Below are 22,060 nucleotides of genomic sequence, written 5' to 3'. Positions count from 1 at the left end.
TTATAACCATTAACGAAATGATGGACAGTTCATCATGGAACTGACTAATGAGTCTATGTAACGCAAGAGAATCAAATTTTTTACCGAAGCGTTTCCTTAAAAGCGTTTGAACAAGATTGCAGAGCAGCTGTCGTGCGTACACCTCGTTCATGCTGTGTAATGAGTCGGTAAACGACACATCGAAACGGGCTGAGAATGTTTCATTCATAACGAAGGGGCCCCACAACTTATTGTGAGTATGTCACCAAGGCTCACAGCTAACTGACGCTGCCGCCCCTTTGGAAAAGAGGTTGGACCCTCCAAACCTCCGCGGTGAGAACGAGGATGAGTTTCTGCATGGGGGCCAAGTTATCTTGCGCAAGGTCTAACGGGATCATGTGTATCATGAATTGCATATTTATGTGGCTAAGAAATAATACGTGCATTCGTCTTCTGTGATGGTCCGTATTTCTGTCAAAGGTAACAATTTATTTTCACGGAAGAGAAAAGCAATCAGAACAGCTACATGTTTTTAATTTATGTGATTAAAAAGGTTCGAAAACATCCAAGAAGTTCTAAGAGTGACACCTATCTTGTTGTTTGAGGTCTGCTTTTAGTAAGGCAGATATAAATTTCTCCTCATAAATACTTCGAGAAGGCAGAATCATCGTCCAACAACATACATTTCTCGATACCTGCCGAATCTTACGACTTTCTGGATCCCCGGATAGCCACAAACATTTGATGCATTCTTCTCCCTCTTACAGCTATTGGTAGTAAGGGCAGAAATTGAATCACCTGTCTTTAACTAGGCAGTTACAATAGTCCGCCGTCATTGACTCAATATGCAACTCACGGGTAGCGAAAAGGCAGGAAATATCTTAACAATTTTTGAAGTATTAACGATTTACATGATTATCATTTGGAAATTAACATAGTGTATACTTATGACAGTAATAATCGTGACTTAGGCCTAAGGAGATTTTCAATAGGCTCTTCGCCTTGACTCAGGAAAGTTTGAGCTGAAGCAGTTCTTTGCACTATTGCGCATGTTAAATGAATTTGGATATTTTTATTATCATGGCTTAAAGAGCATTGGATTTTATTGATATATAATTACTCCGTAAAGACGAATTTAATACCATTGGAAGTCGTCGCTAGTGTCCACACCATAGATAATTATGGCGAGTTACAAGCAGATGACGGTGATGTCGCTGTAGTGGCGTTGTCGCAGGCGTTGGGAGATAGCAGTATTCTGTCAGTTACTAGTTATTAGGAAGAATGGCGGAAGAAAGGGAACCACCCCCACTTTTTGATACTGTGGATATAACGAAGAAAGAGGAAGACAATGATGACTTATTCACTTCCGCTATTGAAGTAAACTATAATTTTTGTTCCACAACTGGACTTTGACGTGTATTTGTTTATTTGACATGTATCTTGTTTGTGTTGAAGTGTGTTATGCTAACTGAACCTATTTAGTTTGATTGTTAGATTTATTGAATTCAATAAAAAATATGTTTTCATTTTATCCCAGGATGTAAGTCTCGAAGATGAGAAGCGTGTGCCTTTTAGGGACGTGGATGCACCAACGTTACAGTTGTCAGAGGTGTGTGTGCTATTAAATTTATCGGATAAGCAAGCGTTCAATGTATGTTATTAGCCATTTATTGGAAATTAGAACTGTTATTTGCAATACAAACTAAGCAGAGAATAGTGTTACAGATGTTTCATTTTTCTTCTGATATTGAAATAATGTTTTTTCTACATGGAAATGTAATTTGGTCTCGTTATTAATGTGCTTATACCAGAACATGTCAGCATGTTTGCCCAGTTTACATAGCGTTAATTGCCAGGTGTTCATTGTGAGTTCGTATTAAAACATGCGAATTCATACACTGATTTCGTATTGTGTTCGTTGTTCATTAACAAAAATAACCCATGGGGCAGCAGTGTTATGAGAACGTAATTATGCTGGCTGTTTTACACGCTCCAGGAAGGCTTTAATTTTCTATTACGAGCAAGCCGTAATGTATGTCCGCAGTGCTAATATTTTGTAACACTATGAAAAAATGCTTACTACTAAAAAAATGTAAAATTAACATCAGAATTCCTGAAAAAATAAGAGCACAATATATTTAGGGGCCTAATTGTGGTAGCAAAAAAAACAAGAACTAATTATATTCTGCACTAATGTAAATTTATAAAAACATAATTAAAAAGTTGATTTTATTTTAAGGATAATCCCACCTATGAGACTCCACCAGTTGAAAGACCATCGGTGCTGAAGTCAAACTCCCTAGAAGAGGTAAGACAGTGGATATTGTTTGTTGTTCATGTGTCATTATAAATATAATGGGGAAAAAATGTTTTGTTACAGGTGGAGAAGGAAAATGATGACCAGTTTCTTGAAGTTTCTGTAACTGATCCACAGAAAGTGGGTGATGGAATGGGAGCATATGTAGCGTACAAAGTTGTAACGAGGACAAATATACGGCTATTCAAAAAGACTCATTTTGATGTAATGAGGCGTTTCAGTGATTTCCTTGGCCTGCATGACAAACTAGTAGAAAAGTATCTCAGATTAGGCCGCATCATACCACCAGCTCCAGAGAAGAGTGTTATAGGTTTGTTATGGAAATATTTTACAGTTAGTATAAATTGCTCAGTTTGCTGGATTTGTCTTCATCTTTAAATAGCAATTGCTACTTTTGTTGAACAAACCGTTTTTTTTTTTCATATTGTTAATATCAATAGAATGAGTGCTATTAAATACATCAAAATTAGCATGTTTCTAAGACTTCTAAATTGAACAATGTTTGCTAGGCAGTTAGACTCTGACATTTTTATTCCAGTAAACAGTAAATGTGTGGCTCAGTAGTTTACCAGCTGTCAGATTACATATTCAAAAGTCCAGTGTACAGTTTGGCCTGAGATTTTTTGTCATGTAGCTTTCAGTGATAATTATTCATTGATTTGAAATGCCAGGTTGAAATACGGTTCATAGTTCATGTTAAACCATAGGTTCCATAAAACTGGATAAATGAGTTCGAAAATTGGAAGAAGGCAAGGGCATGCCACCACAGATTTGATCATGCTTAGTAAAGCCTTATTGGTGTTCATACCAACCTTTGGGTTGTTGATAACTTCACCTTTTATAGATAAGTTGCAAATGTTTTTCTCTAAGCAACTCGGGTCCAGTTGCAGCAGGCTGTTAAAAAATATTGGATAGCAAATGGACAATAGTATATTCTTACTTGGTTTGCTTTCAGAATACAGTAATATTAAAACTGTGTTCCTTCTGTCATATTTGTTCTGGGATTTTCATAACCAATTATTATATTTGAAATTGTCACATTTGTCATGTAGTTTCTGTGGTGATTTCAAAGTTTCATTTGTGAGTCAATGAAATTCATGCAGTCAGGAGTTACACCATCTGTATTTTCAATTGCTCCTAAAATCTTGCATTAAATCCAGTTGCTAGATGAAGATACTTTTGCAGCAGGATTGTAAATAATATTTAATGTTGATACATGTACATGTACATCATTAGCAAAGTTTATTTTCTTAACTGTGACTGAATCCGAAATCTGGTAGTGTGCTTGTTGCAAGTATTCTTATATTTATTGTTAATGTTTATGGAAATAGGGCTCTGGCCTTGTGATATTGATTAGTTGTACGTGGAAGTTCACACTATGGTCCTCAGTTACAGACAGGTAATAACAATAAAATGTTTTGGGAAAACAGAAGCATCCGAATCCACCTGTCTGCTTTGACCCATGGCAACACCAATATGGCGGAAACGACCATTCACTAAGACTCCAATATGGCGCCTAAGTCATTACATAAACATGACAGCAAAGACAAAAATAGATCGAAAGACCAACACATGCATCTTCCTCCAAAAATATAATCAAACTAACGGGACAGGCATGCAAAATTGGGGGTTTTTGGTTGGGGAAAAACTAAATATAAACACACACTACCATACCAAATGACACAAAACGATGAAATAAATTGACAACACAAAATTCCCAAATTCCACTACACACAGTATCCTCTGGAATTGGTCACTTCCCTTCACCTATATAGCTCAACCACAGTTATCGATACATTATAAAACTCCAAGACTTACACCATCGCCACAACTATGGGTACCACAAAACCAACACCTTGACAAACAAAATTGTAATCGAACACTTCCCTTAACCTATATAACACCACAGCAGTTCACAATACAAAAACACCCATAGCTACGACCACACATTGGAATCGGACACTTTGCTTCACCCCAACCTAGACCTCTTGAACCAGGTACAATGCCTTATGGAGCGCCATAGGTTGTCCCTACGGCACTGCCACGTGTAGCTGTCCCTGGTCGGAGATATAACTTTTGCCAATCGCCCTTCCTGCCAACACACACTGCACCTAACCACTTCTGCGAGCAGCCCATAAAGTTGCAAAAATTTTATAAGGGACAACACATTGATCCCCATTTCCACACGCAAATGAGTGCTGTTAAATTTGTCCGTCATATCCATACCTAACAAAAGCAGCCACAAATTAACACACGACATACAGCAGACAGCACTACAGTAACTGGGACACATCAAAAACTAAATTGTTAACTCACTGAAACCAATTCCTGTTGCAGCACAGTTGAAACCAATACCTTGCAGGACAAGCAGCAACACCACAATGAACCCAATACACCATGTAATACGCAAACCACAAACACACCACCAGAGGGCACCACTGACTGCAACAAAATATCTATAAATACAACACACTCGTAAACTAAACTCTGCGGCATCGTGACGTCACACACACCACCATTACATCATGGGTCAAAGTCGACGGGTGGGATCGGACGCCTCCGTTGTCCCCAAATTTTTTATTGATGTACGAAGTCCCTAAAATTTATTTACATTAATATGCAGTATCTTAATTTCTGAAACATTTGGTGTTTTCAATATGGAGAAATTGTTTGTTATAAGTAATGCATTTGACGTGTGTTGCTGTACCATTGTGAGAGTGCCTTAATACCTTTCAGAACTGTCATCTGGCAAAAAAAATCTTATTTGTGATACTTCCCCAGCGTGACTTATGCACTGTAACCATCCCATTCTCTTCTAGGTATGACAAAAATAAAGATGTCAAATCAAGCAGAACAGGGCTCTTCTGCAGAGTTCATCGAGAAACGAAGAGCTTCTCTGGAAAGATACTTGAACCGTACAGCAGCTCATCCAGTTCTGTGTGTTGATCCTGACTTCAGAGAATTCTTGGAAGCAGGTATAAACTGTGCAAATAGTGTAATGGCATTTTAAAGTAAGAGTAAGATTTTTATAAATAGTGCTTGTACAGGAGAAATGTTGTAAAATAATTCATTGACAATAGTTCTTTGTGTGCAAGTAAGTGATAAATTTTAAAAAGCCTCAGTGCTGAGTCATACCACAAGTGCTGCTCGTTTGTGAAAGGTGACCGCTGAAGATATCTTCGTAACATTGCAGTTGTGCTAAAGTGCCTTGCACGTTTTTCAATGATGTATACTTTTCTTTTGGTTTAGGTGTGTACCCTCTTTCATATTATCAAATTCTATTGACCACCTCAGTGACAGGATGTTAAATCCTGAGTTTCCCTCCTCCAATGTTTATCACCAGTGCCCTAAACGTTATGCAGAGTTTGCTTGGAAGTAAAGTTTTGGAGGAGGGTACAATTGAATTATATATTTTTGTGACATACAATATGTATCATATGTGAGTGAAAATTAAATTGTATTAGAAGGAAAATTCACTTGAAGAAACTTTAAAATTATGTGACAGAGTTGCTGGCAAGTACTTACAGACACACAACCAGCCTTTCAGACTATTATTTCCTTCCTTACATAGGAAGGAGCAGGTTTTAGAATGTTAATAAGATGGGTGACTCGGACCTTCAGATGAGGGAGCCTCCTAAACTATTTCCTTTTCCTCCCCATATTGCACCATGGAGATGCACCAAGCAATAATAAATCAGCTAAGAAAGTCATCTGCAATGGACCTGCTGCCAATAAGAATCCCAGAAGCTGACCTATGGCTACATCTCAATACAGTACCCCATGAATTTCGGAGAAAGTGGATGACCATCATCAGACCCAGCACTCTGAATAAGTGTGTACCAATATCTAGGAATGTTACTTCTCCCCTCTTGAAGAGAAGGTATAATCCTTAACTCTCACACACATACTTGATACAGCAAGAGAACCTGCTGCAGAGTGACCGACAGACCATGACATCTTCCCGGAAGTACGTCAAGACTTGCGTGACCTAAAACATAGGTTGTCATGATGGATTGTTGCCACAGATCCTAGCTGATGATGGAACAAAAGAAGCTTGCATTTCAACCTTACTACTATTTTCCACATCATGTCTCATTACTGTCTGTAAGTCATCTCTTGGAACAGCATCACAGTTCTTAACCCAACTCTACTCCTATTATTCAAAAAGCTATTTTCTTGGCTTATTGATTATGAAGATATGGGGACTAACTTTGATACTGTTGAGCCCATCTGAAATACCATACAGCCTCTCTTTCCTCTCCAAGGAAGACGCCAATAGTCAAAAAGCTACAAAAGTTTCATGTACATCTGTGTCTATTGGCAGAATTAAAAATTTCATCTTCTGAAAGCTAATACTGCCCAGAAATTCTGTCTCATAATCTTATAGAAACTCGTAACTCGTATTGAATGAATGTAGGAATGCTTTCTTTATAGACAAGACACTATAAGATTTTCTGCATCTTCTAATTAATTCAATGCTTTAGTCAATAAACTTTTCTAAGACTTTTGTGTCATTGTCTTATCTACCAGTTGAATTGTTTGATCTTTAAACAACCTAATTTAGTTTGAACATAAATTTACACATGTGAAATTTTTATGAGAATAATACCTGGCTGTAGTTGCATGAAGAAAAGACAGCATTGGTTATTTGAAATGCATTATTGCATACCACTGCCTAACAGAAAATTGACTGTTAAACAATGTAAGTAATAAAATGTAACTGTCAGTGTTGTAAAATATATACATAGTTAATACCTGTTTTTTTTTTATTATTGCAGATATGGACCTACCAAAAGCTACAAACACTTCAGCACTCAGTGGTGCTGGAGTAATGCGGTTGTTTAACAAAGTTGGTGAAACGGTCAATAAAATCACCTACAAAATGGATGAAAATGACCCTGTAAGAGTTCACTTAACTACCTAAAACTACCTAAATATTCATTCTGTTCTATACGTTGTGTTAGAATAGAGTGAATGTTGGCTGTATAGATTTTCTGCGCCCCCCCCCCCCCCCCATGAACCACGGACTTTGCCATTGGTGGGGAGGCTTGCGTGCCACAGTGATACAGGTAGCCATACCGTAGGTGCAACCACAACGGAGGGATATCTATAGAGAGGCCAGACAAATGTGTGGTTCCTGAAAGGGGCAGCAGCCTTTTCCGTAGCTGCAGGGGCAACAGCCTGGATGATTGACTGATGTGGCCTTGTAACACTAACCACAATGGCCTTACTGTGCTGGTACTGCGAACGGCTGAAAGCAAGGTGAAATTACAACCGCAATTTTTCCCGATGGCATGAAGCTTTACTGTATGGTTAAATGATGATGGCGTCCTCGTGGGTAAAATATTGCGGAGTTAAAATAGTCCCCCATTCAAATCTCCGGGCGGGGAGTACTCAGGAGGATGTCGTTATCAAGAGGAAGAGAACTGGCATTCTATGGATCGGAGTGGGGAATGTCAGATCCCTTAATCGGGCAGGTAGGTTAGAAAATTTAAAAAGGGAAATGGATAGGTTAAAGTTAGATATAGTGGGAATTAGTGAAGTTCGGTGGCAAGAGGAACAAGACTTCCGGTCAGGTCAACACAGGATTGTAAATACTAAATCAAGTAGGGGTAACACAGGAGTAGGTTTAATAATGGATAAAAATAATAAGAATGTGGGTAAGCTACTACAAACAGCATAGTGAACACATTATTGTGGCCAAGATAGACACAAAGCCAACGCCTACCACAGTAGTAAAAGTTTATATGCCAACTAGCTCCACAGATAACGAAGAGATTGATGAAATGTATGATGAGATAAAAGAAAGTATTCAGATAGTGAAGGGAGACGAAAATTTAATAGTCATGGATGACTGGAATTCGATAGTACGAAAAGGAAGGGAAGGAAAAATAGTACGCCTAGGTGAATATGGAGTGGGGATAAGGAATGAAAGAGGAAGCTGCATTGTAGAATTTTGCACAGAGAATGACTTAATCAGAGCTAACACTTGGTTCAAGAATCATAAAAGAAAGTTGTCTACGTGGAAGAAGCCTGGAGACACTGGAAGGTTTCAGATAGATTATATAATGGTAAGACAGAGATTTAGGAACCAGGTTTTAAATTGTAAGACATTTCCAGGGGCAGATGTGGACTCCGACCACAATCTCTTGGTTATGAACTGTAAATTAAAACTGAAGAAACTGCAAAAAAAAAAGTGGGAATTTAATGAGATGGGACCTGGATAAACTGAAAGATTCAGAGGTTTTAGAGTTTCAGGGAGAGCATAAGGGAACAATTGTCACGAATGGGGGAAAGAAATACAGTAGAAGAAGAATGGGTAGCTCTGAGGGATGAAGTAGTGACGGCAGCAGATTATCAAGTAGGTAAAAAGACGAGGGCTAGTAGAAATCCTTGGGTAACTGAAGAAATATTGAATTTAATTGATGAAAGGAGAAAATATAAAAATGCAGTGAATGAAGCAGGCAAAAAGGAATACAAACGTCTCAAAAACGAGATCGACAGGAAGTGCAAAGTGGCTAAGCAGGGATGGCTAGAGGACAAATGTAAGGATGTAGAGACTTATCTCGCTAGGGGTAAGGTAGATTGCCAACAGAAAAATTAAGAGAGACCTTTGGTGAAAAGAGAACCACTTGCATGAATATCAAGAGCTCAGATGGAAACCCAGTTCTAAGCAAAGAAGGGAAAGCAGAAAGGTGGAAGGAGTATATGGAGGGTCTATACAAGGGCGATGTACTTGAGGACAACATTATGGAAATGGAAGAGGATGTAGATGAAGATGAAATGGGAGATTTGATACTGCGTGAAGAGTTCGACAGAGCACGGAAAGACCTAAGTCGAAACAAGGCCCCTGGAGTAGACAACATTACATTAGAACTACTGACAGCCTTGGGAGAGCCAGTCCTGACAAAACTCTACCATCTGGTGAGCAAGATGTATACAACAGGCTAAATACCCTCAGACTTCAAGAAGAATATAATAATTCCAATCCCAAAGAAAGCAGGTGTTGACAGATGTGAAAATTACCGAATTATCAGTTTAATAAGCCACAGCTGCAAACTGCTAACATGAATTCTTTACAAACGAATGGAAAAACTGGTAAAAAGGCGACCTCGGCGAAGATCAGTTTGGATTCTGTAGAAATACTGGAACACATGAAGGAATACTGATCCTGCGACTTATCTTAGAAAATAGATTGAGGAAAGGCAAACCTACATTTTTAGCATTTGTAGACTTAGAGAAAGCTTTTGACAATGTTGATTGGAATACTGTCTTTCAAATTCTGAAGGTGGCAGGTGTAAAATACATGGAGCGAAAGGCTATTTAAAATTTGTACAGAAACCGGATGGCAGTTATAGGAGTCAAGGGGCATGAAAGGGAAGCAGTGGTTGGGAAGGGAGTGAGACAGGGTTGTAGCCTATCCCTGATGTTATTCAATCTGTATATTGAACATGCAGTAAAGGAAACAAGAAAAATTTGGGGTAGGTATTAAAATCCATGGAGAAGAAATAAAAACTTTGAGGTTTGCTGATGACATTATAATTCTGTGAGAGACAGTAAAGGACCTGGAAGAGCAGTTGAACGGAATGGACAGTGTCTTGAAAGGAGTATGTAAGATGAACATCAACAAAAACAAAACGTAGATAATGTAATGTAGTCTAATTAAATCAGGTGATGCTGAGGGAATTAGGTTAGGAAATGAGACACTGAAAGTAGTAGACGAGTTTTGCTATTTGGGAGCAAAGTAACTGATGTTGGTTGAAGTAGAGAGGATATAAAATGTAGACTGGCAATGGCAAGGAAAGCGTTTCTGAAAAAGAGTAATTTGTTAACATCAAGTATAGATTTAAGTGTTAGGAAGTCTTTTCTCAAAGTATTTGTATGGAGTGTAGCCATGTACAGAAGTGAAACATGGACGATAAATAGTTTGGACAAGAAGAGAGTAATAGCTTTTGAAATGTGGTGCTACAGAAGAATGCTGAAAATTAGATGGTTAAATCACATAACTAATGAGGAGGTATTGAATAGAATTGGGGAGAAGAGAAATTTGTGGCACAACTTGACTAGAAGAAGGGATCGATTGGTAGGACACGTTCTGAGGAATCAAGAGATCACCAATTTAGTATTGGAGGGCAGTGTGGAGGGTAAAAATCGTAGAGGGAGACCAAGAGTTGAATACACTAAGCAGATTCAGAAGGATGTAGGTTGCAGTAGGTACTGGGAGATGAAGAAGCTTGCACAGGATAGAGTAGCATGGAGAGCTGCATCAAACCAGTTTCTGGACTGAAGACCATAACAACAACAACAACAACATCAACAGATTTTCTGTGTGTGTATTGTTGTGTAAAAGCCCTAAAACTGCAAAATGAGTTGTTAAATGGGTTGGAGTTTTGTGGAGACTGGTTTGCAGACTGGTTTACCTGCTTCTGTAAAGTGTTAAGTTCCTCTGTTTCCTGAGTTGACTTCATTTTCTGGGAATATAGCACCCCGTTATATTCAGCCAGTGTAGTGAGAAAACAGATCTAGCTCACGATGATGATCATCGTATGGCATTGTGGTAAACACACACAACCTAAATTTGTTGATTCTCATAAACCTGTTTATAGTGTGAACTGTCTTGTTTGTCTAAGACATATCCTACAGATGGAATTTATTTTGTCATTATAATCAGTTGCCATTCATTAATCAAATGGAAATAGATTCAGGGTGAGTGGAGAAGTACTGATCAGCAATGAACGCTGCTATAGTTTAAAACTCTTCAGTGCCTTTGTACAGGGTGATCCACAAAGATATGCAAACATGTTAATATATGTTATTCTACAAGTAAAACTAAAAACAAGGTTGATATAATCATAGGTCCTCAAATGTTTGTTACGGAGTTACGGCTAATAAAAGATTTTGCCCGAAGTTTAGCAACTTCGCTAATATGAAGCCATCACAAAACTGTAAGAGGTTAAAATAAAGCACAATTTCAATTTATTTTGTTATTGATTAATAAAACGTGTTCCAGACGTGTATCTGCAATAGTTTTCCAGAACATCCAGAGCAGCTAAGAAGTAATTTTTTAAAGTTTTTAATTTATTAACTACTTACTCCAATTTGTTTTTTTAAGTTCCAGACAACTGCACGAAGTTTTCAACAGAAGTTGTAGAGAATTTAATTTTGGTAAAATAATGGTAGTAACATTAACTGAAACTGCATGTATATGTCAGATAATCGCTTTCATTAATACCATAGCACACATGAGCTCATGTAAAAACAGAAAATATGGTTTCAGTTAAATACACTGTTATGTTTTTTCACTGAACAATACAGAAAACTAACTCGTTTTAAGGTTAGGAAATGACTGAAGCAACTCTAATGCTTGCCAACAATGACATAAATGTTACTACATTCTTAATGGAAAGTAAACAGATTTACTTGTATAATAATCTTTGCTTCTCTAGATGTTTTGGAAAACTACCGCAGATACACGTCTGGGACATGTTTTATTAGATTCGCCAGACCAATAACGACAAAATAAATGCAAATAGTGCTTTACTTTAATCTCGCACAGCTGTGTGATGGCTTCGTATTATCGAAGTTGTTAAATTTCAGACAAAATCTTTTATTAGCCATCACTCAGAAACTAAAAATTTGTGGATCTATGATTATATCAACTTTTTTCTTTAGTTTTACTTCTAGAATAACATATTAAAATATTTGCATATCTTCGTGAATCACTCTGTACACTACAGAAACACTTAAAGGCTAGGCATGCAAAGCTGAAGAACAGCGGCAGACCGTATGTAGAACTCAACTTGTCAGCTGCTCTAAAAAAATGAGACATGAATGCTCAGATTGTGTCCAGTAGGTTTTTGTCTTGTTGCTGCTTTATTGGTTTGGTTGTCATGAAGACACTGTACTGTGCTGTTCTGTTGTAATGCTTGAAATATTGAGATAATCTACACCAAATGGCCTACCTTTCAATTTATAAATGGTTAGTGTTATAGTACTCACAAAGAAAGTGGGGAACAGGAAGATATTAAAACATTATTTATGGCTTTGGTTGCATTATGATTGTATTTTAAAGGTGGACAGCTTATTTCAATAAGAATTTGCTTGAAGGGTATCTTTGCTGTAAAACTGCTAGATTCTGCGCATTGCTAGGTTGTAGAACAGTTCGTTGATGCAGAGACAGTTGACAAAAGGTTATTCGTTTCTCTTCCTTGATAGTTATACAATAAGAACTTTTGCAAAATATGCAAGGAACATAATTAGTTCCATCTGCATTGCATTTCTTATGAAAAAACTATAATTGCTGCTGTTATGGACCTTTGTTTATTACGCAATAGAATATATTGTTAAATTAAAGGTGCAATATCATTATTCCCCTTGTCATGTCCAGTTTGACATTTTTTATGTATACCAGGCCAAAATATTAATTACTTTAGTTTATAATGTAGTAATGCATATGGATTTCAGAAGCTATTTTATCTATTACAGTGGTTTGAAGAGAAAACACAGCAAGTGGAGAATCTGGATCTACAGTTACGCAAGCTGCATACAAGTGTAGAGCTGCTTGTCTTGCACCGCAAAGATCTTGCGACACTCACATCGTCATTTGCAAAGAGTGCAGCTATGCTTGGCAACTGTGAGGAACACACCTCCCTGTCAAGAGCACTTGCACAACTTGCAGATGTTGAAGAAAAGGTATAAAGCTTACCCTATGTTCTTGTGTGGTTGTAATCTTTAGTTATAACAAATTTGTTGTGGAAATCTGATTGACTTTAGTTCATACAGTGGAAATTCCGGGTTGGAATGTCAACAGTGTATGGAAAAGATAGATTGCTACTTACCATAAAGCAACAGGTTGTAGAGTTCACAAGTAAAAGATTAGCTTTCAACCACAGCCTTAGTCAGCAAGAGAACACACACACACACACAAACACACACACACACACACACACACACACACACACACACACACAGTCATTCAAGCAAACACACCTGACTGCCACATCTGTCGGAGGGGGGTGGGGAAAATGAGGGGATAATAGTATATGGTTAAGTGGGGGGGGGGGGGAGGGGGGCTGGGCTAAAAGTGCTGTCTGGTAGAGTGGGCAGGGGCTGGACTGCCAACAGGTGCAGTGTTGGGAGGCTGTGGGGCAGGGAGGGGGACAGGGAGTGAAAAAAGTGAGGAGCAGGGAAAGATGAACCCCTTCCCCCAAGGGCTTACAGTTCCTTTGCGAGTTCGTGCGTGGTGCACATGGGGCCGTGAACTATTGCAACCCATTCTTCCTTCCCGATCTGCATTTCCTTCACCATGCTCCTCCCTCCCCATCCTCACTACTTCCCTGCTACCCCCTCCCCTCCCATCCCTTTCTGCGGGCCTGGGGGTTAGAATAGGCCAGAGGTATTCCTGCCTGTCGTAAGAGGCAACTAAAAGGAGTCTCTCACCTTTCGGCCTTTGTGATGGTCCCCTGTAGGGTTAGACCTCCATTTTTCAAAATTTTCCTGAAGAGCGAGCCAATTGGGGAAGGATGCCTTACATGGTGCATCGTGACCATTGTGCATTGAGATCTTTAGTTCACTTTCTGGTCATGGCATTGCAGTTCCTCTCATCCTCCATCTCTTGCCAGGTGGCCTTTGCTGTGGTTGGATGGCACCCATGGGGAGGACCCTGGTCGGAGTCTGTGGCATCAGGATGGATGACGCGCAATGAAGCGTTCCACGTCATCACTTGCTGATGATAAAGTGCCATCAGTTTCCAAGCGTTCCAAGTCACAGTACAATGCAAGGAAGTATGATCCTAAATCGTTCCCCTCCCTGGCCACACCATGGGAGGAACACCAGGCTAAGGATGGCAGCGAACCTTATTCATCCTGGTACCTCGTATGTGTGAGAGCTGATGGGGACTCCTTTGTCTTGATGAAGCCTCAGTTTTGTGTAGAGGATTTAGAGGACAAATTAGGGGAGGTAGAGAACTTGTCCAAAATGCAATCAGGGTCAGTCTTGATAAAAATGGCATCCTTTGCCCAGTCACAGGAATTACTCATTTGTGATAAGTTGGGGATGTTCCTGTTGCCATAACGCTTCATAAGAGCATAAATATGGTCCAGGATATTATTTTCCACAAGGATCTTCTTTTGCAGTCTGACGACGAGCTGCACGCCAACTTACAGCGACGAGGAGTTCATTTCGTCCAGCACGTCCATTGGAGTCAGGGGGATAATCAGGTTGCCATCGGTGCCTTCATTTTGACCTTAAAGGGTGACACATTACTGGAGAAGGTCAACTGCTGTGATGTCAAGCCATGTATCCCTCCCCCGATGTGGTGCTTTAAGTGCTGGACGTTGAGCCATATGCATTCCCGCTGTACTTCCAGCATCACATGTAGAGATTGTGGACATCCATCCCATCCCATCCCAATACTCAGTGCCCCGCCTCCCATCTGTGTCAACTGCGGAGAGCATCATTCCCCTTGCTCACCAGACTGCAGGATTTTACAGCGAGAAAGGAAAATCATGGAATACAAGACCCTGGACCGACAGACCTACACGGAGGCCAAGAGGAAATTCGAGCACCTACATCCTGTGGCTACGACCTACTCTTATGCCACCATTATGAGAACAGTTGTAGTCCCATCAGTTCTGCGACTTCCATTCGGCTCTCAGAGCTGGAAGGCTACACCTGCCCCCTTGATGGTTGGGGACACTTCCCTCCCTGTTGCTCCCGCAGCACCTACCTCGGGAACACTATCTCGCCAACCATCGGGGGCACCAGTCCCCACTTCTCAACCAGAGAATCATAAGTCTTACTTGGCTCCTCTCACTAGGAAGGGGTCCCTTGGGTCACTCCCTTTCCAGGTTTCTGCTAGTGGCGGAAGTGCCCAAAAGCAGCTGGTGTAGGGCTTCATCATCATCATCCTCAGTTCCGGATACTGAATCAGTGAAGCCCTCCCAGCCAGAGAAACACTAGGATCAGTGAGAGAAATCCAGAAAGAAGACCCCCAAGACCAAGTGAATTGTAGTGGCACCCACACCACTGTTGCCTACAAGCTCTGTGTCTGAGGATGAGGTGAAGATTCTGGCGTCTACTGAGGACCTAGATCTCGCCAGACCCTGTTCAGGAAATAAGTCTGTGGCAGCAGGTGACCCAGAGATGTAGACTACCTCATTGAGTGTTTCATGCCTTCCCAGTCTCTGCGGAATTGCGGTGACTTTTTTTTCCACCACTTGGCTCATCTATGGCAAATGTTAAGCTTTAAACCTGCTTTCTGCATTGCCCTCCAGGAAACTTGGTTCCCAGCAATGCAGACCCCTGCCATTCACAGCTACAGGGATATTACAAGAACCGTAGCGAATATAATAGTGTCAGGTGGAGTTTGCATTTGTCCTGAACTCAGTATGTAGTGGACCTGTGCCCGTTCAAACTCCTCTTGAAGCTGTGGCTCTCAGGATAGGGACGACACAGGAAATAACTGTCTGCAACGTATATCTCCCTCCAGATGGTGTTGTACCCCTGAATGTATTGGCTGCATTGATTGATCAACTCCCTAAACCTTTCCTACTTTTGGGAGATTTTAACGCCCATAACCCCTTGTGGGGTAGCACCATGCTTACTGGCCATGGCAGAGATGTCGAAAGTTTACTGCCTCGACCTCTGCCTCTTAAATACTAGGATCGCCACTCATTTCAGTGTGGCTCATGGTAGTGACTGTCATTGATTTATCAATTTGCAGCCTAGGACAACTCCCATCTGTACACTGGATAGCACATGACGACCTGTGTGGTACTGATCACTTCCCCATCTTTTTGTCACTCCCCCAGTGTCATGCCCACAGACACCTACGGGCTTTAAACAAGGCAGACTGGGTAGCCTTCACCTCTCCTGTCACCATTGAATCTCCCCCATGTGGTGCCATTGATGTTGTGATTGAGCAGGTCACTACAATGATAATTTTTGCGGCAGAAAATGCGATCCCTCGTTCTCTAGGGTGCGCCCGGCGAAAGGGTCCCGTGGTAGTTGCCGGAAGTCGCTGAGGCAATTAAAGAGCGTCGGTGAGCTCTACAGTGACATAAGGGGGCTCCCTTCCCTAGAGCAATTAATAGCCTTTAAGCCGCTCCGTGCCTGTGTTTGCCTGCTTGTAAAATGGCGGAAACAGGAGTGTTGGGATAGGTACATGTTGACCATTGGGTGGCATACGTTACCTTCCCAAGTCTGGACAAAGATCAGACATCTTTTTGGGTACCAGACCCCAACAAGTGTCCTTGGCATTAACATCAATGGCATGCTCTCTACTGATACACACACTTTGCCCGAGCCTCTGCAACGGAAAACTACCCCTCAGCCTTTTGCATCTTCAAACGGCGGATGGAAAGGAAATTTCTCTCGTTCACTACGCGCCCCAGTGAACCCTATAATGCCCCAGTTACAGAGTGGGAGCTCCTCAGCACCCTTGCACATTGCCCCAATGCAGCTCCTGGGTCGGATCGGATCCACAGTCAAATGATTAAACATCTCTCATCTGACTACAGGCGATGGCTCATCATCTTCAACCGGATCTGGTGCGATGGCGTCTTTCCATCGCAATGGCGGGAGAGCACCTTCATTCCGGTGCTAAAACCCGGTAAATATCTGCTTGATGTGGATAGTTATCGGCCCATCAGCCTCACTAGCATTCTCTGTAAGCTACTGGAATGTATGGTGTGTCAGCAGTTGGGTTGAGTCCTGGAGTCACGTGGCCTACTGGCTCCATGTAAGGGCGGCTTCCGCCAGGGTCGCTCTACCATTGATAACCTTGTGTCCCTCGAGTGTGTCATCCGAACAGCCTTTCCCAGATGCAAACATCTGGTTGCTTCTTTTTTGACTTACATAAAGCTTATGACACGACCTGTCGACATGGCATCCTTGCCACATTGTATGAGTGGGGTCTCTGGGTTCCTCTCCCGATTTTTATCCAAAACTTACTGTCACTCTGTACTTTCCATGTCCAAGTTGGTGCCTCCTATAGTTCCCCCCGTATGTAGGAGAATGGTGTTCCGCAGGGTTCTGTATCGAGTGTCTGTATTTTTGGTGGCCATCAACAGCCTAGCAGCAGCTATAGGGGTGTGGGTATCACATCTGTATGCAGATGACTTCGGCATTTCGTATTGCTCCTCCAGTACTGGTGTTGCTGAGCAGGGAGTCATTCACAAGGTGTAGTCATGGGCTCTAGCCCAAGGGCTTCCAGTTTTCAGTCGCAAAGTCGTGTGTCGTGCACTTCTGTCAGTGTTGTACTGTTCATCCAAAACCTGAATTTTATGTTAATGATGATACTCACTGTAGTGGAGGCGTATAGATTCTTAGGACTGGTTTTCGATGCCCGATTGACTTGGCTACCTCACCTTCGTCAGCTTAAGCGGGAGTGCTGACAACACCTCAGTGCTCTCCACTGCCTGAGCAACACCAACTGTGGTGCAGATCATTTTATGCTGCTGCAACTCTACAGAGCCCTTGTTCAATCCCGCCTTGACTATGGAAGTCGGGTTTACAGATGGGTGGCACCCTCAGCATTGGGTTTCCTCGACCCAGAGCACCACTGTGGCATTTGCCTAGCGACAGGAGCTTTTAGAAAGAGTCCGATGACCAGTGTCCCGGTGGAGGCCGGAGTCCCTCCATTGCAGATCTGACGTGCACAACTGCTCACCAGTTATGTTGCACGCATTCGTAGTTCTCCTGAGCATCCGAATTACTGTCTCCTTTTCCCACCCGTGGCAGTTCATCTCCTGCATCAGTGGCCCAGGTCAGGGCTCACGATTGTGGTTCGCGTGCAATCCCTTCTCTCCGAACTGGAGTCCTCCCTTTACCACTTCTACTTGAGGTCCATTCACATACACCTCCATGGTGTACACCTTGGCCAAAGCTTCATCTGGACCTTTTGCATGGCACTAAGGACTCGATTAACCCCCCTGCTCTCCGCTGTCACTTCCTCTCGATTCTTGACATGTTCCGGGGCTCTGAACTTGTTTACAACGATGTCTCAGTGGCTGATGGTAATGTTGGCTTCACCTATGTCCACAGAGGCCATATTGAACGGCTTTCCTTGGCCACTAGTTGCAGTGTATTCACTGCAGAGCTTGTGGCCATATCTCATGCACTTCAGTACATCTGTTCCTGTTCTGGTGAGTCGTTTCTTCTGTTCTGACTCCCAGAGCAGCTTACAAGCTATCGACCAGTGCTACCCTTGCCATACTTTGGTAGCGAACATCGAGGAGTCCATCTCTGCCCTGGAACGGTCCAGTCGTTCAGTGGTGTTTGTGTGGACCCCAGGACACGTTGGAATCCCAGGCAACGAACTTGCTGACATGCTGCCTAAACGGGCTACACTGAAACCACTCCTGGAGATGAGCATCTCTGAAACTGACCTGCATTCTGTCTCACTCCGCAAGGTTTTTCTGCTTTTGGAGACAGAGTGGCATAACAGTATGCACAACAAACTGTGTGTCATTGAGGAGACTGCGAAAGTGTGGAAGTCTTCCCTGTGGGCTTTTCGTAAGGAATCAATTGTCCTGTTGACTCCGCATTGGCCAGAAGTGGCTCACACGTGGTTACCTTCTCAGTCGCGAGGACCCACCTCAGTGTCGCTGTGGCTTCCAAATGACAGTCTTTCACCTCTTGCTGGGCTGCCCACTTTTAGCTGCTCTGCGGCAGACTTTCAACTTTCCAAACACCCTACCTTCAGTGATGGGCGTCAATGCCTCAAAAGCAGCTTTAGTTTCATGTTTTATTCGTGAGGATGGGCTTTATCATTTTATGCACGTTTTAGCGTATCTCCTTTGTCCCTCTGTGTCCTCTATCCTAGGGCTATTAGGATGGAGGTTTTAATGTGTTGCAGAGTGGCTGGCTTTTATTCTCATGGTCAGCCAGCCATGGTAATCTGCTTTCTTGTTTTCAATCTCCTCTCCCTGTTTCTTGCATGTCTCTGTGGGTTTCTTGTCCTGTTCTGTTTATTGTAGTGTTTGTTGTCCTTCTGTCATTCTGCTTTTTCATTTCTCCTGTTATTGTGCCGTACGTCGTCTTTGTTTTCTTCTTTCCCGTGGGCAATTGTTCTACTGGGAACATGAGACTGATGACCTCGCAGTTTGGTCCCTTCCCCCCTCCCCCCCCTTTTAAACCAACCATCCAATCACCCCCTCCATTCCCTCTCTTGATGTTCTGATTTTTCGACCTGGCTATCTGCATGGTTCCATGTGTTCCCTACAGTTTTGTTCCCCTTACCTATTCTTAAATATTTTTTCCCCTTGCATCTTGATCTCCCCTTCTAAATTCTCTGTCTTTAGCGTGAGAAGTTTGGGGAAGAACTCTCTCCCTAGCATCTACAGCAGCGATTCCTCTTCCCCCTTCCTCCCCTGCCGTAGCACCCCCTCCATCCTGCTAGGTCACCAACATGGATAGCCAGTCCATGTGGTGGGGCTCTTAAGTACCCATCTGACTGAATTTCCTGACAATAAAGGGATCATACTACTGATAACCATGTAAGCCAAGGAGTGGTTTCTTGTCATCCTGGGGCATCAGAACTCCCAGCAACAGCTGCTGTGCCAAGCAGATGCTGTAGTTAGGTGGCACCCATGGGGAGAGCCCGATTGGAGTGGATGGTATCAGGGCGGATGTTTGGTACATGAAGGGTATCAAGCTGCAAAAAAAATTTGCCAGTTTCAAATGTCCGTCTTGAGTGATGGTGGATTATTTAATGCTGTTTCGTATGGCCCTGCAGCCTTTCCTCCCCTGGCTACACCCTGGGAAGAGGGCCAGGCTCATTTTCTTGGGATGAAGCAATTACCCCACTACCTGGTCTGTACTAGGATGGATGGGGACATAGTTGTCACCACAAAGCCTTTGTTTTTTGTGGAGAGTATTGCAGCAAGTTTGGCGAAGTGGAGTCTCTCAGTAAAATGCAGTTGGGCTCCCTGTTGATAAAAGCTTCTTTTGCAGCCCTTCATGCTTGTTTAGACTGCCTTGGCGACATCTCGGTGTCTGTTACCTCTCACTAGTCTCTTAATATGGTCCGGGGAGTGATTTTTCCTAGGGACCTTCTGCTGCTAACTGATGAAGAAATCCAGGCTAAACTGGAGTGACGCAGCATTCATTTTGTTTGATGTGTGCAGAAGGTTAGCAAATACAACCGCACCGATACAGATGCCTTTATTCCGGATTTCAAGGAGGATACCCTCCCAGAGATGGTCAAGGTTGTGTTACCAATGCCATGTGAAGCCTTACGTCCCACCACCCATCAGGTGCTTGTGGTGCTTGCGTTTTGGGCATATGTCTTCCCACTGTACGATGGACCCTCTGTGTGGTGACTGTGGCCCCACCCACAGCTCGAGGAAAGTCCCTGTGTTCTGCCACCTGTATCACTTGATCTTTTGGTTCCAGATCTTGTGGAAGGAGGTCATCTCAGGACAAGACACCCCAGTGCACCAAGAGGTGCCATTCTTCCCTTTTGCAACCTGAGTCTGACATCTTATTTATGAATGTCACCGCTTCCTCATTGGTGACTACCACTGACCCTGTGACATGACCTACCCTTTGCTTCTTTACATCTAACCTGGAGTCTCCCCACACAATAATCCAGTGGAGTTTAAACGGATATTACCATCACCTTCTAGATATATAACAACTTGTTTCCTCTTACTGTGCATTTTGTGTTGCTCTTCAAGAAACACTCTTTCATGATGACCAGTCTCTAATCTTGTGTGTTTATTAGGTAGTCTGTCAGGACTGGGCCCGCCCTGGGCTAGTGTCTGGAGGGGTCTGTACTTTGGTTTGCGAATGACCCCAGGAATCACCATATGCAGTGTCTATCTCCCTCCAGGTAGACCACTTCCTTATGTTGACTGCCATCTTAATACAGCTCATCCTTGGGGACTTAAGTGCACACCACCCCCTGTGGGAGAGTGCAACATCAACAAGTAGTGGTCTTCTAATTGACCAACTAACTGCAGACTTTGATTTGTCTCCTCAGAGACAGTTTCCATACCCATTTCAGTGCCACTCATGGCACATTTTCTGCTATTGCTCTGATGATCTCGTCCCTTGCTACCCCAGGAAGATCTTCGTGACAATGACCACTTTCCAATGATTCTATCATTCCCCTGCTGTCGCCGGGCAGAAACGCCCCCCACATTGTGCATTCCGCAGAGCCAATTGGCCTTTATATGCATCTGATGCCCACTTAAACACCTCTCTCTCTCTCTCTCTCTCTGACTGCATTGATGCACTCATGCAAGACGTCTCTGCCACCCTTCAAGCTGCTGACACTGCTCTCCCCCTATCCAAATGTCCCCCTCGTCAACCGGTCCCATGGTGGACCAAGGATGTAACAGTTGCTATCCAGGACTGCTGACAGGCACTGAAGTGATTAAAGGACACCCTTCCCAGACCAACCTTATCACTTTTAAGCATTTCCATGCTATGGCTCACTACCTTATGAAGCAGAGTAAAAAGGAATGCTGAGAGTGCCATTTTCCTCCCTGAGGATGTATGCCTCTTCAGTGCACGTTTGGTACAAGCTCCATAGCCTTCTGGGCCACCAGCAGCAGTCAATTGTCCAGGGTCTTATCCTACAGGGTGCTCTCTTTAGTGCTCCATCAGTCCTTGCGGGCCTCTTTGTGACACATTTTGCGACAGCATCAACAAACTCTTCCTGTCCTGCTACCTTTCTCTGGCAGAAACGTCAAGTTGAGCCTACCTCTGTTTCAACCCCCAGAAGCTGAATCCTTCACTGAATGGGAATTCTTGCAG

The 22,060-nt window shown here is 42.5% G+C and overlaps 1 protein-coding gene across 1 annotated transcript in view; it reads left to right on the top strand.

The window, feature by feature from the left end:
• Positions 1-1,146: 1,146 nt before the first annotated feature.
• Positions 1,147-22,060, top strand: part of LOC126262923 (sorting nexin-2) — a 47,912-nt gene continuing 26,998 nt past the window's right edge. The window contains exons 1-7 of the mRNA XM_049959844.1: positions 1,147-1,356; positions 1,517-1,588; positions 2,219-2,287; positions 2,360-2,606; positions 5,116-5,271; positions 7,075-7,196; positions 12,782-12,988. Of these exons, the coding sequence (XP_049815801.1) occupies positions 1,261-1,356; positions 1,517-1,588; positions 2,219-2,287; positions 2,360-2,606; positions 5,116-5,271; positions 7,075-7,196; positions 12,782-12,988 (969 nt within the window). The 5' untranslated portion in view covers positions 1,147-1,260. The remainder of the gene's footprint in view (positions 1,357-1,516; positions 1,589-2,218; positions 2,288-2,359; positions 2,607-5,115; positions 5,272-7,074; positions 7,197-12,781; positions 12,989-22,060) is intronic.

Source organism: Schistocerca nitens, chromosome 6, assembly GCF_023898315.1.
Source record: "Schistocerca nitens isolate TAMUIC-IGC-003100 chromosome 6, iqSchNite1.1, whole genome shotgun sequence".
NCBI classification, from domain to species: domain Eukaryota; kingdom Metazoa; phylum Arthropoda; class Insecta; order Orthoptera; family Acrididae; genus Schistocerca; species Schistocerca nitens.
The sequence above is the reverse complement of the archived record's forward strand: the minus strand, read 5'-3'. Positions and strand labels throughout refer to the sequence as shown.